Consider the following 23,362-nt stretch of genomic DNA (forward strand, 5'->3'; position numbering starts at 1 on the left):
AAGCTCGGTCACTTTCATTTCACATCTAAACTTTACTGAGCACTGATTTTATTATGTAATTGATTATTATGTGCCCATGTGCTTCACTGTTTCCTTGGCTCTCATTGGTTGTATGGGATGCATGTGGAAAAGCTGCAAATGAGTTGCCCTGTTGAGATAAATAAAGTTTTCTGAACTGAACTGAACTGAACTGATGAGCCTGGGATCTGCATATTTTGGTAACCAGTCGACTTTATGCAAATGTGGAGGACACCGATGTTCGCACCGCCACATCAACAATGTATGGGAAGAGGTTAAAGTTGGTGTCCATGTGTGGGTACCATGAGGCCTCAGACAGACCATAATACTAGTGTAATCCAACAGAGTCCTGGTCATTTCAGCCTAACATCTACTTGGTAGTGCAACATACTGACTTGGGAAAGGCTTTTTCTGTGCAACTTGAACGGAGTGACGGGACGCCTGAGGGTTCCAGGTGAATTAACAGCAGACAGGTGGTTTTGTTCAGAGGCTGGGAACACTGCAGCTGATCTCACAGGTTTGTTCACGGAGGAGGAAACCTCTGCTGAGTCTGTTTCTCAGGAGTGAAGAGGACGAGCCTATTTTGTCTCTGACGTCCATGCAGCTTAAATTAAACAACAAGATCTCATGAACCCAAGGATCCTAAAGTTCATCAGAGGCATGAAAAAATGTGACACAAGGACATGAAACTTCACAAAAATGTTCCACAGGATCTTCACGTTTCAGGAGCGAGGGGTTGTGAAGAGGTCGGTGTGGTGTTCAGCGTGGAGCTGCAGCTTGTTTTTGGATGTTACGTCACCTCATCCCGACCAACACCTTCTCATTCCCACAGCTCGGCCACGCCCCTTTTACATCTGATGCCGACGCCAAAAGGCAGCCTTCAGCACCAGGACAGGACGCATTGGGCTTTCTGGCTTTTATCACGTGTCAGTGTCACGTGGTTAGGGTTAGGCAACAAAAACATGTGGTTAAGGGTGGGAATGGTCGGGTTTAGACAGTAAAACAACTTTAAGGTTAGGAAAAGGTTTAGACAACAAAACCACGTGGTTAAGGATGGGAAAGGTCAGGTTTAAGCAACAAACTGAAAACGGGATGCGGTCTCGGATAAACACGAAAAGTCTCGCTGGAAACTGGAATCAAACTCCTGTTGCTTAAACGCTCGCCACCCAGCTGCCTCTTGGCGTCGGTGCCAGACGTAAAAATGTCAAATGTATTAAAAAAAGAAACAAACAAAGAAAGGAAAGAAGAAAGAAAAAGAGAGCAGAGTCCTTTGAGGCACAGGAGATGTTTGGGTCCAGAGTTCCAGATGGTTCGGGGAGGTTCTAGGAGGAAGGTTTGTTTGTTTGTTTGTTTGTTTGTTTGTTTGTTTGTTGGTAATGTTCTTGAAGGCTTGTATACAAGGTTCTTTAGGGGCTTGTTAAAGGGTAGCTTCGTTTTTGTTTGTTTGTTTGTTTGTCTGGCGTTGTTTAGAACGGCGCAGAGCGTGGCATCACCACTCGAATGCTAATTTTCAATCAGTGTTTCACTATTTTCTTACTGATTATTTTGATCTGTTTCACATTTCTTGGTCATAATTTTCTGGTCATTTTCTTGTAATGTTTAATGAATTTCTTGCTAAATTTCTGGTCAAAGTTAAACGGTCAAACATTATTAACCCTGATTCTTTAAAGCGTCATTTTAGTGAATCAAGTTAATTTGCGTGGAAGGGGCTCACTGCAGTGAGCTAAGGCCACAAGAACGTGTCATTTCCGAGCTTCCATGTGGAGAACGTTTGGGTTCTCCTGTCTCAGTGTTGAACGTCTGAAACAGGTGGAACAGTCGGTCCTGAGCGGTTCTACCGGCTCTTTTAAGTAGAGATCAAACAATTTGATCTTTCAGGGCCGATACCGATTTTTAGCGATCCAGGACATCCATGATGGATATTTAAGGCCAATATTTGTTTTTAATAAATTTGAAAACTGCAGTGTTTTAGAGACACCAACACAAACCTTGCTTTGAATTGAACATTTAACATTAGAAATACTAAAATATTAATGCCGAGAAAAATTCAAGTGTCAATTTCCCCTCAGGATGACAAAATATTTCTTATGTTAAAATGTAGAAAGCAGACAAAAAGTAAAATAAAATAAAAACAGAGAACAGAAAACAAAAAAAAAATTCTTGTGTTTGAATCTAGTGGAAGCAAAACTGAGCAGCTTTCACTTTCACTTTCTGTCAAATAGATTAAACAAAAATCCACTGAGAAGGGAAGTAAAACTGGAGCCACTTTATGAGAAACACACGGCCCCGCCCACTCGCTTTGTTACGCTGTCTGTCAAACAGAGAGGCGGAGCCTGTCAGGCGGAGGGGCGGAGCCTGTCAGGCGAAGGGGCGTTGCCTGTCAGACAGAGGGGCGGAGCCTGACTGATTTTCATATCAGCTGTCATGAAGATGAGCATTACCATCCTGAGGATTAAAATTTCAGAACATCGGCCCTGATATTGATCGATAATTGGTTGATCCCTACTGTTAAGGCACGATGGTCATGTGACTGTGACTGAACAGGAGGCCCCGGGCCTTGAGTTGCGCCCCCTGCTGGCCACGTCTCGCTCCAGAGTCCTACAAAGTTCGGTGACATCATCTTTTTTTGTAAATTTCCCCGGCGGTTCCTCAGAGACGTTCCCCAGTGGTGGCAGGTTTACACCCCGGAGGTTCCAGGACTGTGTTCCCCCAGTGCTGTAAGGTTCTCCGAGGCCCCCTCAACCCCCCCCCCACACCCCCACCCCCCCGGAGTGGAGGTTCCAGGAGGAGTCCGGGGGGTTCTATCTCTGGGGGAACACGGTGTGGAACTCGTTGAGGATGAGCTCCACGATCTGGCTCTGGTACACCATGTGGACCGTCATGTTGGCCGACTCGGTCTGGGGGCGGAGCAACGTGGGGCCAAACACTATGGCAACGCTCTGGACAGACATCCTGTTGGACTCCTTATGGTCGATCACCCTGGAGAGAGAGAGGGGGGTGGTGGGGGGGCGGGGTTAATTTCGTGTATTTTTTCCTCTTAGTTATTTTTTTATTTTTTTACTTTTCTGTACATAGTCTAGTTGGAAAGGGGGCTCCTTGCGCATAGGGTGGGTTTTTTTTATCGGGACCTGCTTTTTCTAAATCCTTGAAGGGTGTATTTTAAGATTCTGCCAGGGACCAGGCTGAAGTCATGTCCCATGGGGTTCTTTTTTAACCCTGGTACAAAATCCGAAAATGGAAAAAATAGAAAATAGCATAACTTTTGAACCATACATGCTACAGGGACAAATTAACACATTTTCCCATACAGTTTGGACCCAGGGAATCCATTAAAATGGTTATTATTAAGATTCAAGCACATCTTGACTCCATTTCAGGACAGAAGTCACACAAAAACAACAAGCGGACTGATAGTCCAGCAGCTGCGCGCAATATCTGGATGGAACCGTGCACTTCATGATACAAGCATGACATTTGGCACACTGTTAGAGCGTGCCCTAAGGATCATTTCTGGCTATAGGGCCATCGCAGATTTGTCCCGTGGTAACCGTGGCAACCATTTTTCAAAATGGCTGCCACCTGCTGTGATTTTACCTGTAACTCAGGTTCTAGACCACCGAGGATCTTGATCCTGGTGGCTAATCCTACATTGGATGAGGAATACAGTGGTACTATATACAATATCCTAGCAACAACTTAACTACATATTTCTGGCATTCAGTTAATTAAATAATGGTAAAAACCATCAAAACGTATTCCACAAGCCATCAAATTCTTAAACACAACCAAGTAACAGGGTGTCCAGCTGCTCTGGGCCAAGTGTTTTTCTTTTTTTTTTTTTTTTTCTGGTGTGCTTGTATGGCTGTGGATGAGTTCAGTTGTTGTTCTATGTAATGAAATGCCATGAGAGTTCTCTGCTGCAAATCAATTTCCCCAAGGGGACAAATAAATGCATAATAATAATAATAATAATAATAATAATAATTATAAAATATCTGTTTTGGTAGAGTATACTCTACATGTTTTCTAAGATGTTGACAGATATGCCATGAAATGCATGTGTGTTTATGGCAATGGCCAAAGTGGAACTATACAGCAGTACAGAGACAGGACACCATTTAGCCTAAAGGCATTTATAATAAAGCCAAAGAGGAAGGAAAGTGTGACAACACAGAGTTGTGTATGTTGACAGTCCACCACAGCAGCAAACGGCAGAGCGCTGAAGTGCTGCCTTGCCACATTTTCATTTTCCACCACACCCTTTTTTGCAACCACAGCAGAGGAGGTTGCAACATGCCAGGCTTGCTTCTGGTCGTGTGGTCCAGTGAACTTCCCATCAACCTGTCAGAATCACAATCAATGCTGTTGTCAGCATTGATTGTGTGTGTTGATGGAATAAATGAGTTTTGATGGTTTTTACCATTATTTAATTAACTGAATGCCAGAAATATGTAGTTAAGTTGTTGCTAGGATATTGTATATAGTACCACTGTATTCCTCATCCAATGTAGGATTAGCCACCAGGATCAAGATCCTCGGTGGTCTAGAACCTGAGTTACAGGTAAAATCACAGCAGGTGGCAGCCATTTTGAAAAATGGTTGCCATGGTTACCACGGGACAAATCTGCGATGGCCCTATAGCCAGAAATGATCCTTAGGGCATGCTCTAACAGTGTGCCAAATGTCATGCTTGTATCTTAAAGTGCACGGTTCCATCCAGATATTGCGCGCAGCTGCTGGACTATCAGTCCGCTTGTTGTTTTTGTGTGATTTTTGTCCAGAAATGGAGTCAAGATGTGCTTGAATCTTAATAATAACCATTTTAATGGATTCCCTGGGTCCAAATTGAATGGAAAAATGTGCTCATTTGTCCCTGTAGCATGTATGGTTCTGTATCAGGGTTTGTAAGAAAGGGTTAAAAATGAACCCCACGGGACATGACTTCAGCCTGGTCCCTGGCAGAATCTTAAAATACACCCTTCAAGGATTTAGAAAAAGCAGGTCCCGATAAAAAACCCACCCCCCTTTTCCAACTAGACTAACATATCTGTGTCTGTAGATAGAATTCTAGCAGCATCTCCATTGTTTCATGTTCACTTTGCTTTGGAGAAGTGAAGCTCTGTTTCCCAGAATCAACCCCTCTGACCTGAACTGAACTGAGAGAGAGACAGAAAGAGAAAGAGAGTATTTTTCCGTTTGTTTCAGTTTCTTTCTGGCGGCTCACGTCTGAACAGGCCGAGGTGAGGAAGCAACACGCTGCGTCTGATTGGTCGGAGAAGAAAGAGCCCAACCAGGGGAGTTTTTTTGGGGGGGGGGGACGCCAAAGAAAACCGGCAGGGTTCAGGGTTCAGGGTTCAAATCAGTTAAAGATGACATTTATTTATGAAAAGCAGTGGTGGTCTTTGTATACGAGGACACAGTAGGGCTGTGTGTGTGTGTGTGTGTGTGTGTGTGTGTGTGTGTGTGTGTGTGTGTGTGTGTGCACTGACTTGCGCAGGTGTCTGAACAGCAGCTCCATGGTGTCGTGGTTTGGCAGAGGAAGAGAGCGAACCAGATCCTTCATGAAGGAAACCCTCTGCTGGTAGTCTGGGAGCTCTGCACACACACACACACACACACACACACACACACACACACATAAACATGACAGACATAAACAAGGCTATATACAGGAGTGTGTGTGTGTGTGTGTGTGTGTGTGTGTGTGTGTGTGTGTGTGTGCACTGACGGATGGCGGCGATGAAGCTGCTGAAGCTGCTGAAGGGGAAGAGCGGCTCAGGAAGCTCCCGCAGGAAGAGCTTCAGAGCCCCGGTGACCACGTGGATCTCCTCCCACTGGCCGTCCTCCAGGTCCAGCTGCTCCTCTGCCGGGCGAGAGACAGAGAGAGAGAGAGAGAGAGAGAGAGAGAGAGAGGGAGAGAGAGAGAGAGAGAGAGAGAGAGAGAACAGGTTTTAAAAGAGGGAGGGAGTGTGTGCAGGTCCAAAGAAACTAAAGTCACTTTTCCAGCAGCACCGGCTCGGCTCGCCTCGGTTTCGCTGGTTTTCCATCACAGTTGAGTCCCACCTCGTCAACGGTGGAGTCGTCATAGCAACGCAGCCCCGCCCCCAAGCACAGAAAAGTCTCCACCTCTTCATTTGACCACGGTGCCGGTTTGCTCACCGCTTTCTGACTTTGCCAACTTCAGTGATGATCAATGAGCACGCTCGCTGCTGCTGTTTTCTTTTTCTTTAAAAATGTCGGGTTTGGTTTTCGTGCAGGAGTCGCTCTCATGCGTCGTCGCTCCCCGTCCAATCAGAGGCCTGCACGCCGTTTACGTCACATTTCAGCTCCACTCAGCTCGACTGGAACCAAGTAGGTCCTAGAATAGTACCTGGTACCAGGTACCAGGTACCAGGTACCAGGTACTACAATGGTACCAGGTACTACCACCTGATACAAAAAGCTTACAGACCGAGCAGAGTGGAGTAGGTGCTAGTGGAAAAGCACCAAAAGTGTTTACGTGTGTGTGTGTGTGTGTGTGTGTGTGTGTGTGTGTGTTACCGTGGTCGGCCTTGTGTCGAAGTTTCTGGATGACAGCCAGGTTACCGCTCACCCTGTAGATCCCATCCACATCCAGACCTACACACACACACACACACACACACACCACATATCACACATAATGATATGGTAATGATAATGATAAGCTGTAGGCTTGTGTCCTTGTACTGTACATGTGTGTTCATGATAACTCATCTGATGACATTTATTATTTGTATTTATATTTTATGTATTGTTTTATTTAGTTGTTGCAAATCAAATCTCCCCTCGGGGACAATAAAGACTCCTAATCTAATCTGATGCCAGCCTACTCTCTGTGTAATATAGGCTTTTCTGTGTGTGTGTGTGTGTGTGTGTGTGTGTGTGTGTGTACCTCTCCTCTCCACTGCTCTGATGCATTTCTCCACAAAGCGCGGCACGGTGCTGTTCTCTCGGTGGCACAGAGTGTCCAGGTGGCAGCCGAACACGTTGTCTGGTGAGACGCACACACACACACACACACACACACATACACACACACACAGGCACGCACACACACACACACACACACACACACACACATCAAACCTCACCTTCACAGCCACTCACTATCCATTCTTCTCTCCAGTTGTTGATTATTAATTAATCTGTAATTTAATTCATTCATTAATTTATTCATTCATCCATTCATTCATTAATCTACAGAGAACCGTCAGCAGCTGGAGAACCTCTGTATTTAGGGTTCTGGTTCTCCACACACTCTCTGTGGTTCTTTAAAGTGCTAAAGCTTCTTCATGTTTATTGGAGTTATTTGCTGACAATTCCTTTCCTTGTGGATTAAAGTGCAGATTATTTCCTCCATGAACGGATTAAGGTTTCAATAAAGTTATTCAAACAGGCTCTCCTGCCCACGCCGTGATGTCATCACAGTGTTCACAGCTGTGGCCATGGCAATACCCGGTTCAGTTTCTATGGGGACAGCACGCTGTGACATCACGTTGCCTTGGCGACAGCACACCGTGTTTCCTGCCGCTCAGAGAACCACACGCTGTTTTCCTGTTTTCACTTCATGAACGTCTTACTTTAATAACTGCATTACCAGCTCATGGTCTCTGTATGCCATGGCCTTGGACACAAATGATTCCTATTTTTCAGTGCAATACTGCCACCTAGTGATGCAGAGTGGAAATGCAGTTTGAGTCCAGAGGGGTCTGACCTGTGCTTTGGCAGAGGAGCAGCTGGCTGTGGTTTTCTGTGCACTGAAGCTCAAATCCGTACATTTTTATTTTTTTTTCTAATATCTCAAATGTTTTTATCCATCTTCTGTGACTGTGGAACGGCAGTGTTGTTTGTTTTGGACATCATTAGAGGCGCTGTGTTCTCAGTTAGTGTCTGTTGGCTGTGGACTGACAAAAGTGCATGTTGTCTCACGGCGCCTGTGTTTACCTCCCCTGATCCTAACTTCTCTGTGAGGATTATTCTGCTTCAAAGACGAGAGCCGTTATTCATACATTTTCGTACTGACTTGTGTTTGAGCGTCACAGTCTGGATAGATAGATAGATAGATAGATAGATAGATAGATAGATAGATACACTAAAGACAATAAGGACTAAGTATATACAATAAACTAACCAAGAATATGAGATGTGAAATGTGAAATATACCGGTGGTAATAATAAATATGAAATATGAAATCTACAGATGGTATGGCACAGAGTTAGCCCCTACAGGTTAACCCCACAGAGGATTGGACGTCCCACCCAGGTCGTCCCAACCTGCTGACACTCCCCGCCCTGATTGGGTCAGAGATGTTCTCAGGTGTCCAGGAAGCAGTTTTACCTCTGATGTAGCCTTTCTCCTTCACGCTCTGCAGCGTCGGCCGCCTCTGCAGGAACTTACGCAGTTTGGTCCGAACCCGACCCTGATCCGAGTCCGCCGCTCCGGACGCGCTCCTGCTCGCTGCCGAGGAGACACACACAACCTGTCACACCTGGACACATGAAAACCTGAACACATCACACCTGGACACATGAACACCTGGACACATCACATCTGAACACATCACACCTGAACACATCACACCTGGACACATGAAAACCTGAACACATCACACCTGGACACATGAACACCTGGACATGTCACACCTGGACACATCACATCTGGACACATCACACCTGAACACATCACACCTGGACACATGAAAACCTGAACACATCACACCTGGACGCATCACACCCGGACACATCACCTGAACACATCACACCTGGACACATCACCTGGACACATCACACCTGGACACATCTCACCTGAGCACGTCACCCGGACATATCACAACTGAAGACATCACACCTGGACACATCACCTGAACCAATCACACCTGGACACATCACAGCTGAAAACATCACCTGGACAAATCACACCCGGACACATCACCTGAACACATCACACCTGAACACATCACACCTAGACACATCACACCTGGACACATCACACCTGGACACATCACCTGAACACATCACACCTGAACACATCACACCTGGACACATCACACCTGGACACATCACACCCGGACACATCACACCTTGACACATCACACCCGAACACAACACCTGAACACATCACACCTGGACACATCACCTGAACACATCACACCTGAACACATTACACCTGGACACATCACACCTGGACACATCACACCTTGACACATCACACTCGAACACAACACCTGGACACATCACAACTGAACACATCACACCTGAACACATCGCACCCAAAACACATCGCACCCGAACACATCACACCCGGACACATCACCTGAACACATCACACCTGAACACATCACACCCGGACACATCACCTGAACACATCACACCTGAACACATCACACCTAAACACATCACACCTGAGCACATCACAACTGGACACATCACACCCGGACACATCACCTGGACACATCACACCTGAACACATCACCTGGACACATCACAACTGAACACATCACACCTGAACGCATCACACCCGAACGCATCACACCTGGACACATCACACCTAAACACATCACACCTGGACACATCACACCTGGACACATCACACCTGAACACATCACACCTGAACGCATCACACCCGAACCCATTACACCTGAACACATCACACCTGGACACATCACCTGAACACATCACACCTGGACACATGAAAACCTGAACACATCACACCTGGACACATCACACCCGGACACATCACCTGAACACATCACACCTGGACACATGAAAACCTGAACACATCACACCTGGACACATCACCTGAACACATCACACCTGGACACATCACCTGGACACATCACACCTGGACACATCTCACCTGAGCACGTCACCCGGACATATCACAACTGAAGACATCACACCTGAACACATCACACCTGGACACATCACACCTGGACACATCACCTGAACCAATCACACCTGGACACATCACAGCTGAACACATCACCTGGACAAATCACACCCGGACACATCACCTGAACACATCACACCTGAACACATCACACCTGGACACATCACACCTGGACACATCACACCCGGACACATCACCTGAACACATCACACCTGAACACATCACACCTGGACACATCACACCTGGACACATCACACCTGGACACATCACCTGAACACATCACACCTGGACACATCACACCCGGACACATCACCTGAACACATCACACCTGAACACATCACACCTGGACACATCACACCTGGACACATCACACCCGAACACAACACCTGGACACATCACACCTTGACACATCACACCCGAACACAACACCTGGACACATCACAACTGAACACATCACACCTGAACACATCGCACCCAAAACACATCGCACCCGAACACATCACACCCGGACACATCACCTGAACACATCACACCTGAACACATCACACCCGGACACATCACCTGAACACATCACACCTGAACACATCACACCTAAACACATCACACCTGAGCACATCACAACTGGACACATCACACCCGGACACATCACCTGGACACATCACACCTGAACACATCGCCTGGACACATCACAACTGAACACATCACAACTGAACACATCACACCCGAACACATCACACCTGGACACATCACACCCAAAACACATCGCACCCGAACACATCACACCCGGACACATCACCTGAACACATCACACCTGAACACATCACACCCGGACACATCACCTGAACACATCACACCTGAACACATCACACCTAAACACATCACACCTGAGCACATCACAACTGGACACATCACACCCGGACACATCACCTGGACACATCACACCTGAACACATCACCTGGACACATCACAACTGAACACATCACACCTGAACGCATCACACCCGAACGCATCACACCTGGACACATCACACCTAAACACATCACACCTGGACACATCACACCTGGACACATCACACCTGAACACATCACACCTGAACACATCACACCTGAACGCATCACACCCGAACCCATTACACCTGAACACATCACACCTGGACACATCATCTGAACACATCACACCTGGACACATCACACCTGGACACATCACACCTGAGACAACCAACAGTTAATGTATTTGAATTTTTAGGGCCCGAGCACTGTCCCAGTGCGAAGCCCTATTGTATTTGTATCGTTTCTTTCTTATTAGGGCCCGAGCACTGTCCCAGTGCGAAGCCCTATTGTATTTGTATCGTTTCTTTCTTATTAGGGCCCGAGCACTGTCCCAGTGCGAAGCCCTATTGTTTTTCGTTCGTTTTTTCTTATTATTATTATTACGCCCCTTTGACGCTTAATTTGACCCCCTACACATGCTCAAAAACTCACCAAATTCGGCACGCACATCAGGTCTGGCAAAAAAATCGATAAAATCAAAAATCGGAACCCCCCAGTGCAAAAATGGGCTCGGTAGCGCCACCTAGGGACGCAAAGGCAGCCGCTGCGGCTCACAGGAATGTGATAGAAAGACCAAACCTGCGCCGAAACGTAGATCTCATCAAGCCCGACATTTTTCGTGCTCGTGCCCCCACCTAAAACCAACAGGACGTCCGCAATTTGCATTTGAAAGTCACGTTTTCGCCCAAATTTGAGCTTTGCAGAAAATCTATAAACTCCCAGGGCGTTAATTTTATCGGCTTGCAAATTTAATAGATGACATAGAACATAGTGCTTAACAAAACTTCTGAAGGAATTTACATTCCTTCGAACCGTTTGGATTTCAGAAGGACGCAAAGTCTGAGTGTCCACAACCAGCGCCTCCACTTTTTCCCATGGACCCTGGTGTGCCTGCTGTGAATAAACAGGCACTAGGCCCCTGGTGACTAAAGTACAAGTCTGACAGCTTTCAAACCTATGCCGATAGAAAGAGGACGCATATTCCTACAAAACTATATTTCATGTTGTGGACTGGAAAAAGTTTGTGGCCACTGAAGAGTTGTTCAACAGGTTTGGACTCTGGTTTCTCTGCTCTCCCTCCCCTCCTCCACTCCTCTGACTCACAGTAGTTGCCTGCAGCCTTCTCCCAATACACACTCATTGGGAAGGAGCAGTAACAACTCTGTGTGTGTGTGTGTGTGTGTGTGTGTGTGTGTGCTTAATGCCACAGCCACCGGGCACAAGTGGGCACGAGGCGGCACGGGTGCGACGGCCCGTCCAACGCTGCTTGCAGCTTTAATTTTTTTTTTTTTTTTTTTTTTTTTTTTTTGTAGTCATTTTTTTGGGGGGGGGATTTTTTGATTTTCTGACTGTCATGGCTGCCGGGAAGTCGCTGTGAGCAACCCTCCGTGTCAGCCTTCCCAAACACGCTGCTAAACCTAGTTCTAAGTACCGTTAACCTCAACAACCCAAACTGGAACCGTTTGTGGAAGAATCCATCGAGGAATTAGAATCTTACATATGGCCCTTTTCCATTAGTATCTACTCGGCTCGACTCGGCTCGACTCTACTCGCCTCGACACGGTTTCGGTGGTTTTCCATTACAGTTGAGTAGCACCTCATCGTGGGTGGAGTCGTCATAGCAAGGCGGCGCCCCGTCCAGCTCCCTCTGGATTCTTTGGGCCGCCACCAAGCTCAGAAAAGTCTCCACGTCTTTATTTGACCGCGGTAGCGGTTTGCTTGCCATTTTCTGACTTTGACAACTTCACTGACGATCAATGCGCACGGCCACTGTTGCCGTTTTTTTTTTTTTTTTAAATGTCGGGTTTTGTTTTCGTGCAGGAGTCGCTCTCGTCACTCCCTGTCCAATCAGTTGCCTGCACAGTGTTTACGTCACATTTTCAGCCCGACTCAGTTCGCTTGGAGCCCCGGCTGAGTAGGTGCTAAATGGGACCTGCTAGCAGGAACTACCACCTAATGGAAAAGCTCTTAAACCGAGTCGAGCTGAGTAGGTACTAGTGGAAAAGGGGCAATAGACTCGATCTATCACAACATGGCTAAAAATCCCGACAGCAAACAAGGGAGAAACCAGCTGAGCTCGAGTGATCTCGACAACTCGAATGTTTCAATGGATCTCCACCACATTCGGGAATCTATGACCACGATGCAACAACAACTGGAAAAACTTGACCTACTAAAAAAGTTGTCGGATGATGTGGAAGAACTAAAACAAGCCATGGACTTCAACAATGCGCTAGTCGAAACCCTCAAAGAAGACAACGCTTCCCTCAGAATGGAAGTGAACAAACTAAAGACTTTGACAGCTGAACTCCAACAACAAAATCAGAAAATGACAAATGATATTCTCGACATGCAATCAAGAAGCATGAGGGATAACATTATAATCCACGGGATCCCAGAAACCAGTAAGGAGATTTACCACACCTCTGAGCAGCTGGTCAAGTCATTCTTGAAAGACAGTCTGAAGATGGACGAACGTGAGCTCGGAACCATCTGCTTCTCGAGAGTACATCGCATTGGGCAGGTTGAGGCTTCCAAACAGAAACATCGTCCCATGGTGGCAAAAGTGCTCGATACCAAAATGAAGATTTCCATCATGGAGAGAAGGAAGGAGCTCCGGGGTACCAACTTTTCCATCAGCGACGCAAGGAGGAGGCGCAAGATACTTCACCCCATAATGACGGAGGCGAGAAAAAGCAGCAAGAGAACTCGTCTTATCATTGACAAGCTCTATATCGATGGAAAGTTGTACTTAGTCCAGATGTCACCTACTGGCTTGGTGGAAGTGACCACGCGAGCCAGTAGTGCTACCAGCTGATGTAAACAGTCGCTTTCTTTCGACGTCATCAGAGCGGAGATCACCATAGCAACAAAAGGCACCGCCGAGCCACCGCCGCAGCAAACGGACCCACAGATTCGTTACGGTGACAGCCCTCTCTCTCTCTCTCCCTCTCTCTCTCTCTCTCTGTCTCTCTCTCTGTCTCTCTGTCTCTCTCTCTCTCTCTCCCTCTCTCTCTCTCTCTCTGTCTCTCTCTCTGTCTCTCTGTCTCTCTCTCTCTCTCTCTCTCTCTCTCAACCAGTCGCTTACTATTATAATTTAATTTTTATTATTATTTTTTCGGTACTTTTTTTTTCCTCTCTTTCTTTAATCTTATCGTTTTTATTACAACTATTATTTATTTAATTACTAACTAACTTATTTTGGTTAACTTGTCACCTCACTTTTCTTCTTGTTCTTGTTCTCCATTTAATTTCTATCCTTTTCTTTATTCTTCAAATTGATGCAGCCTGGGAATGGCAGACACACTTTTTTTTCTCTCATGTGCGTCCCTTTTTCTCTTTCTTGCTTGTTGTTTGTATTGTCACTATTTAATTCTAAATGTTTTTTGTCTTTTTCATATCTCCCCCTTATTTTATTCTTTTTTCTTTTTTTCTCGTCTTATATGTTAATGTCCGTGTGTCTATGTTGTATATATGACTGCAAACTTTCTTTCACTCACTCACTCAAGCCTCTCTTTCAGACAGACACACAACACTACACGTGCGCTCGCACATGCGCGGTCACACACACACACACACACACACACACACACACACACACACTCTATCTCTCTCGCTTGCTTGCTTGCTCTCTCTCTCTCTCTCTCTCTCTCTCTCTCCCTCTCTCTCTCTCTTTCTCTCTCTCTCTCTCTCCCTCTCTCTCTCTCTCTCCAGCTGCAGCAGCATCCTCAAATTCAGACAGACCTTCCCTACATAGACCTAACTAACACACAGTTATACAAACTCTGAACCTGGTGACCTGGAATGTGCGTGGCATTCGTAATCAAACCAAAAGAATAAAATTATTAATCATTTAATTAAATTAAAGGCCGACATATGCTTTTTACAAGAAACACATCTTACAGACTCAGAATTACAATATTTCCAACCTAAACAATTCAATCAAATATTCTCTTCAACATACAATAGCAAACAGAGAGGCGTCTCAATCCTAATAAATAAAAACTTACCCTTAATTCATAACACATCTACTGTAGATCCAGAAGGAAGATACATCATCATCAGAGCATCTATAAACAACACAACATTCACATTTGCTAACATATATGGACCCAATAACGATGACCAGTCTTTTTTTCATGCCTTCTTTTCTCTACTGAGTGAATCAACAAACATCATAATTGCAGGAGACTTCAATACCGTTATAGAACCCACAACTGACCGTTCAAGCACCTATGGTAATACAAGAAACTGGCACTCCACCGAAATAATCAAACAATACATGAATGACTACGGACTTGGCAATATTTGGAGAATGAGAAACCTTTTTCTGATCAGCAACTCACTTGCTCCTAACATCCATGAATCCATAATCAATCCCATTACTATAAGCGATCATGCCCCTGTCTCTCTTGCCGTAAACATTCAATCATATACCAGACCCCTTACAAGATGGCGATTCAATACATCATTACTTCAAGACTCTGACTTTAACACTTTAATAGCTGAAGAGTGGGCATCCTTTATGGAAATGAACGACTCTCCAGACATATCACCATCACTATTATGGGAAACAGGTAAATCAGTAATCAGAGGGAAAATAATATCATATTCATCGTATAAGAAAAAACAACAACAAAAACTGGAAAACAGCCTAGAACAAAGAATCAAACAACTTCCAAACCTTCTCTCCAATAACCACACAGAAGAGATAAAAAAGGAACTCAGTAATCTAAAAACACAACTCGACAATATAATACACAAAAAAACACAATTTCTAATCCAACAACTTAAGTATGAAAATGTTCAATATAGCAACAAAGCAGGGAAATATTTAGCAAACCAACTACAACACAAAAAAGAAAAGTCAATTATTCCATCAATAATTACTTCTAACGGCAAAATCACTCAGGACCCACAGGAAATAAATGAAACCTTTCAGACCTTTTATAGCAACTTATACTCTTCCAGTTATGAACCTCCTTCATCAGAAATAGAATCTTTCCTTAACGGCTTGGACCTACCCACACTACCCAAAGAACTAGCCGATACTCTAGATGCACCAATCACCCCAGAAGAACTCAGTAAAGCCTTAAATCAAATGCCAAACAACAAATCACCTGGACCGGATGGATTCCCAGCAGAATACTATAAACATTTCTGGCACATACTTTCACCACTATTTCACAGAGTAACCTCAGAAATAAAAACTACATCCACAATTCCGACACACATGAATACTGCCAATATATCACTAATACTAAAACCTAACAAAGACCCAACCTACCCTGCTAGCTACCGCCCCATTTCCCTAATCAACACTGATTTAAAAATTATCACCAAAGCATTAGCTGCCCGACTTGAAACAGCCACCCCCATTATTATCCACCCAGACCAAACAGGCTTCATCAAAAATAGACACGCTTCCAATAATACCCGCAGATTGTTTACATAACACATCAAACAAAAAACAAAACTATAATTGTATCATTAGACGCAGAAAAGGCATTCGACAAAGTTAACTGGTCATTTCTACTTAACACTCTTCACAAGCTCGGTTTTGGAGAGTCGTTCATTCACTCGGTCAGAATTCTTTACACTTCACCTATGGCCACAATAACCACGAACGGTATCACATCACGGGGATTCACACTTCACAGAGGAACCAGACAAGGATGCCCACTCTCACCATCTTTATTTGCCATCTTCATCGAACCCCTCGCCGCAGCAATACGAAAAAACAATAACATTAAAGGAATTCAAAATAGCCATTCACAACATAAAATCAGCCTTTATGCAGATGACATACTATTGTTTTTACAGGACCCCCACAAATCATTAAAAGAAACCTTCAATCTAATCAACAACTTCTCTGCCATCTCTAACTACACAATTAACTGGAACAAATCAATCATACTCCCTCTGTCTGAAAATGCTTGGGATTCTGCAACTCAAGACCCACTCCTTCCCTTTCACGTCGGAAACATTAAGTATTTAGGTATCAATATTTCCCACAGGCTGTCAGAGTTATTTAACCTTAATTACACTCCACTACTAAAAAAAATACAAGACGACTTCAAACGATGGACAAATCTCCCACTCTCACTAATAGGACGAATTGCAACAGTTAAAATGAAAACCCTACCTCAAATCAGCTACCTATTTTCCATGCTTCCCATTACCCCAACAGACAAATGGCTCAAATCTCTCAACACCTCAATTAACCAGTTCTATTGGAAAAATAAAAAACCAAAAATCTCACTCTCAACCTTACAGAAGAAAAAATCCCAAGGCGGCCTCGAAGCACCAAACTTTCAACTATACTTCCTAGCAAACCAATTACAGTACCTAACCAAATGGACTCAACAACCCAATTACAATAACTCATGGATAGACTTAGAACAATCCCAATGTCAAAACATCTCAATCACAGACCTACCGTTCCTACCCCAATCAATTAAAAAGCTCAACCTCTTCAAGAATACAGTAATCTCGACAACTCTGACAGCCTGGTGGAAAGCTATTAGAATCACTAGCTCATCACTATCACCCTGTAAGTACACCCCAATTTGGCACATCCCTGATTTTCTTTCTGACAACACCCCCATTCACTTTCCCACATGGCAAAACAAAGGAATCACTCACCTTCACCATCTTTTTGAAAATAATCAATTCATAACTTTCAACAAATTAATCCAGAAGTACGGGGTTGGGAGGAATCAACTCTTCCAATACCAACAACTTAAATCTATTATCAAATCTAAGATGAACATAACCAACAACTCTCTCAAACCCTTCAAACTAGGTGAAGAAATTAAGAAAATCACAGACTCAAATAAAATAATCTCAAAGATCTATAAACTTTTATCCAACTCGGATGAATCCATAACACTCCAAACGACAAACGACTTGGCCATCTCTCCCAACCCCGACTTCTGGACACAAATCTGCACAAATATTTTCTCTATGACGGACAACACAAACTTGCAACTTATACAGTATAAGACTCTACACAGGACTCACATCACTCAACACAAAATGCTAAAAATGGGCTTAACTGACACAGACACCTGTTCACAATGCACTTTGGGTAGCACCGATGATTACTTTCACGCAACCTGGACATGCCAACCGGTTCACTCTTTTTGGATAGCAGTTACAAAAAACTTTGTATATTGAGTTGCAGAATCCCACCATCCCCATCCCTCTGCTTGCTCGGCGATATCACACAAATTAACCTCCCAACCAAATATAGGAACCCGTTGCTCATATCTCTAACTATCGCCAAGAAAACAGTTCTGTTAAACTGGAAATCAAAACAATCATTACACATCAACCACTGGACCAACCTTCTTACAGAATTCATCTCAGTAGAGAAAATGACAGCTTCTAACAAAGGCAATATGTCGACCTTTAATGACACCTGGAACCCATTTCTTATTTGATACCATATCACACCAGAACAGCCCACGTATTTACCCCCCCCCCCATTTTTTTTTAATTCTTTTATTTATTTCTGTATTTATTTTATTTTTTTTCTCTTTTTCTTCTTTTTTCCCCTCTACCATTATTATTCTTCTTTCCTTTCTGCCCGTTCTCCTTGTTCACACACACCTAGAACTGTTACTACATCGCTGTTATTATTATGACTATTATTATTATTATTATTATCATCATTATTATGGAGAATGATCATTATTACGATTATTATTATGATAATGATCATATCATTATTACTGTTATTATATTATAACTACTAGTACTATCACAACTATGATTATGATTGGGATAATTATCACTATTGTTATTAATATTATTATTACTTTCCATTATTATCCTTTTGTTGTTATAACATCATCATAACTATTGAAACTTACTTCATGTTATTGTAACGGTAATCATGATGATGACATTATAATAATGAAATAAAGACGGGGGGGGGGGGGGGGGGGGCAGTCCTTAGTAGGCAGACTCCCTCCCAACGGTCTGGGAGTTGCCCTGACCAGGAAGAGGCACAGGAGGCTAGATCTGCAACGGGCCAGCAGCCACCCCAGGGTCTGGGTGCGGCCCAAGGCATGATCGGCCATAGACTAAAATGAAAATAAAATCAAATTGGGGGGGCGGGCTCTTTCCGCTGCCGTCTCGCCCTGCTCCCGCCATACTACTCGGGGCCCGGTGGGGGGGCCTCATGCTCGCTTCCCTGATGCCCCGGTCTGGCCTCGCCCCTCATTGCAATTATATATTAGCAATTATTATTCTCGAGATTGTCATCATGACGATATATCGGCTTATACTAGATTATGGTATATATCATATAATAATGGATTACTATGTTATGTTATATTATATCATATGATGCTATACTATATTGCTATATTGTGCTATATCACGTCATAATGTGTTGTATCAGCTTGGATTATATTACATTATCTTATAATGTTATGCCGCATTATATTAAGCTAAAGTACATTACATTATATTACATTAAGATATGCCATATTATATTGCATTCATGTATGTATGTTTAAGTATGTATATATATATATACTTTTTTCTTTTTCTTTTTTCTTTTTTTTTCTCTTCCTCTTTTCTCTTTTTCTTTTTTTCTTTTTTCTTTTCTTTTTTTTTAATTAATTAATGAATTTATTTATTTATTTATTCATCTATTTTCATTATATTAGCTATACCATATTGGACGCAATAATACCATACCCTCTGTCTTTTCATGAAGCACATGCACACACACACACACACACACACACACACACACACACACACCTATATACACACCAATGCAACGCTATGTTGTTGTCTGTTGTGGTTTGTATTGTATGTCCATCGTCTATACCTTACGTTCATTTGGTGCAATTTATTTGTCCCCCATTGTCCCCTTGCTTATGTCACCTTGTCTGTTGTCACTAAATTTCACCAAAAAAAAAAAAAAAAAAAAATGTATTTGAAATTTCTTTGAAATTGCCCCAAACTGCATCAGTTTTACTTTACTTTACTTTTACTGCGTCGCCATGTTCTCTCTGAACATTTAGAATCCATTAGATCATAAAAGTGAAGCCTGGAGCAGCTGCAGCAGCTTCAGGTGGGGTTAGGGTTCACTTGGTCCTGCTGGAGCTCCACAGCAACACCACAGAATAAAACACAGGTGTGGTGTGCAGCGTCATGTGGACTGGACAGGAAGAGCTTGGTGACACAGTAAAAGCAAATGTTTTGGGTTTTCAGTGTTTTTGGTGGGGGGGTAATGAAAAAAAATGCATTAATTACCTGCTAACCATGAAATTCACAGGTGTTACCATCATTTTATTTACTGGCACCACGGACCGCCACATTTCCTCCTGTGTCCAGCTGAGTGTGTGTCGTGTTGAGGACTCACCGCTCCTCTTCCTGTCCTTGTCCTCCTTGTCGGACGCCTCCTCCTCCTCCTCCTCGGACAGGTGCTCCTGCTCCTGCAGCACACACACACACACACACACACACACACAGTGTGTGTGTGTTGTTTTGAAGAGAATGATATTGATGGAGCAACCCTCGAAATTCTCTCTGAGAGGATGTCAGAGAGATTAATCCCATCAATAAAAAACAAGCACAATTCCTCAAGTATCTCGAGCAGTTGAAGTCATCATCATCATCGACATCATCATCACTGTCAACAAGAAGAAGAAATTGGAACAGGTAAAATGCTGTCAAGATACTGTAATTCTGGTCATTTGTTGGGGAAACTTTATTTCTCAACTAGTTACAGTCTGTTCATTACTATTTCACACAGCTCGGTCTAACATATTCTTGCATTTTTCCATATTACAAAGACCTCATGATGAGCAAACAGCTGGACCTGCTTCACTGGGTCAGTTTGCTTTCCTCAAAGCATTAAAAGATACACTTGAGGCAAAGGACCCAGAACTTTTGTCCCCTCGGAGAAATGATCTGTCACTGTATGACATCCTCAGCAGCCAAACAATGTAGGTTACTTTTATCATTATTATGGAAAACTACTGCACATTGTAGCTTTAAATTGAGATTATACTCCATATAATGGCACTTTAAGACAACATGTTCAACTTATTCTATTATTTCTCTCCCCAACCAAGGTATCCCTCAGCCAAACAATATACAGAGATGTTAAGCCTGTTCATACGCAGATGTCCCTTCATGCGGGAGAAAACTGGTTCAGGACATGTGAGTAAGCACAAAAATGAGTCTGTTAATGTATGTTTGCATATCTTAATTGTATAGATATAGCTACTGTACATACTGTATCTCAATATATAATAAACAGAAAATGCATTCACCTAATGTTCACATTTCCCAAAAATGAGTGTGTCTATCTTTTACTGTAGAAAATTTTAGAAAATGGCTTGATGACAAATCTGGACAATACTGAGGTCAACAATCATCTCATTTTCGACTGCACTATCCCCTTAAGTAAACAATTCCTCTCTTGGTTGTAGGATGATTTACGTGAGTCTCTAACAAGTTCAAAAAGGAAAGGCGACCCCTTATTGGCGACTCAATGGTGCAACAAATGTGTCCAAACTTTTCTGTGGCAGGATCTGGAAAGAAGCGCCATACTCCGGGTCAACCAAGCCAGCTTTTCTACATAACCAGGCCTGCTGTAAGTCTTTGGAAACAACATATAACTTAAGCATACTTTTTAAAAAATGATCATGTAAACCTCATCTTAGTGGTTACCTCTTAAGACACTATTGGTGTTGGCATCCTGGATATTTTCAGGGAAATTGGTTTGATCAGTCGGAAAGCCATCCAGAGGAGTTTTCCACTCCACAGTGTTCCACTTTGACCTGCGGCGTGAGGAGGAGCACCACGGGTGAGGAGGGAGGGGGCTGCTTTTCAAACAGCGGGCCCGGCACCTCCACCTGAGTCCCTGTCATCATCATAATCAGTACAGCCAAGAGACACAGAGAGAAGGATAAAATCTATGATCTAGGCGGCTACTGAGAAGAATCATAAAATAATTTAGGTTACTGACTCCAGTTCAGACAGTAGGTTGGTTTCCATCCAAATATATCGAAATTTTTGAGCGAATTTTGTCAAAATGCGCAAAAGACAATGCGAATTTATGCCTGATTCCATTAGTTTTGTTTTGCGATTATTGGGAGGAGAGTGCGCCGTGAGATGACATTATCAGATGTGTGTCGACTGAACAACAACACACACTCAGCTGACACTCAACAGCTGATCAGGGACAGATTCCTGCTGAACTTGTCGGCTCTTGGGAGAAGTCTGCTTACTGTTTTGGCAGCGCTAACTTCGTACCGAACCATCCTGAATAAGGAATAAGAGACTAATAAAAATATTAATAATAACTAATAGTAAGACTGTAGCGTAGAAGTGTGACGTGGTATCCGGTCCAGTCATCGTTTATTCGCAATACCTGTTTCCACAGCAAAGAGTCGCATTTTCTTTTATCGATACGCTGAGAAATCCACCCCCTCCAAGCGTAAAAACTTTTTTGCGAATTTTCGGCATTTTGTTTCGTTTTTCAAATTTCTGTCATTACCATCCAAGTTTTTTTTTTTTTTTTTTTTTTTTTTTTTTTTCGCAATTTCTGAAAATGCAAATAAAAATAAGTGGATGGAAACCCAGCTAGTGACAGCCGGGCCCGGGTGCGGCCGCCTCCCCAGCCTCCCCAGACGCTCCGCCCCTGGTGTACTCATTACTGTTTTTTGAGAGGAGGTCTACTGGAAGATCTGAAATTCAGTCAGCAGAAGCTAATTATTAAGTACACTTGAAATAACAAGGAAGTCTAAACAAAGACGGCAAAGTAAACGGTAAACTAAGTTTAGATTTTCTACAATTTTTATTTCACCTGAGTATGAATCAAGTGTCATGGTTTTGTGTTTTTTGTATTTTGGTTGGTCTTGTGTCTGTTTTCCTGAGTTTCATTTGCCTAGTTTCTTTCAGTGATTCCACCTGTGTCTTGTTTGCTTCTCCCTGTGCCACACCTGTCCTGTGTCTGTCAATTATCCCTGATTGTTCTGATCCCTCCCAGTGTTTCCCTCAGCCTCTCCTCTGTGTTCTCCTGTCTTGTGTTCCAGCCCCTTGCCCAGGTGTGTCTTGTTTGCTATTTAGTTCTTGTGTATTTAAGTCCTGTTTTCAGTTCTGTTCCCTGTCTGTTCATTGTATTGTGTTATGTCTCGTCATTCCCTGCATTTCCTGTGAGACTATTAAATATTTTTGTTTGCTGAGCTCTGTGCCTCCACCCACCGTGACATCAAGCGTGTCTTTCAGCTCTTCACTGATGAGTTTCTTCCCTCTGAGATGCTCCAGCAGACTGCACACAGTGTTCTTTGCCCTCCTTTCTCTATCCTTTGCATTCCTCCTCTCTTTTTCCAGACTCTCCACCCTAGCCAAA

General features: G+C 43.6%; 1 protein-coding gene across 1 annotated transcript; it reads right to left on the bottom strand.

Moving 5' to 3' along the window:
- Positions 1–1,457: 1,457 nt before the first annotated feature.
- LOC115363730 (rho GTPase-activating protein 27-like) lies at positions 1,458–21,878 on the bottom strand. Its single transcript, XM_030057998.1, has 8 exons — positions 21,789–21,878; positions 20,363–20,411; positions 8,378–8,497; positions 6,932–7,030; positions 6,559–6,636; positions 5,747–5,881; positions 5,508–5,613; positions 1,458–2,997 (listed from the first exon to the last, which is right to left on the bottom strand). The coding sequence occupies exons 1-8, from the start codon at positions 21,876–21,878 to the stop codon at positions 2,820–2,822; spliced, it is 855 nt and encodes a 284-aa protein (XP_029913858.1). The 3' UTR covers positions 1,458–2,819.
- Positions 21,879–23,362: the final 1,484 nt, after the last annotated feature.

This window comes from Myripristis murdjan, chromosome 8 (assembly GCF_902150065.1).
Source record: "Myripristis murdjan chromosome 8, fMyrMur1.1, whole genome shotgun sequence".
Taxonomy (NCBI): Eukaryota; Metazoa; Chordata; class Actinopteri; order Holocentriformes; family Holocentridae; genus Myripristis; species Myripristis murdjan.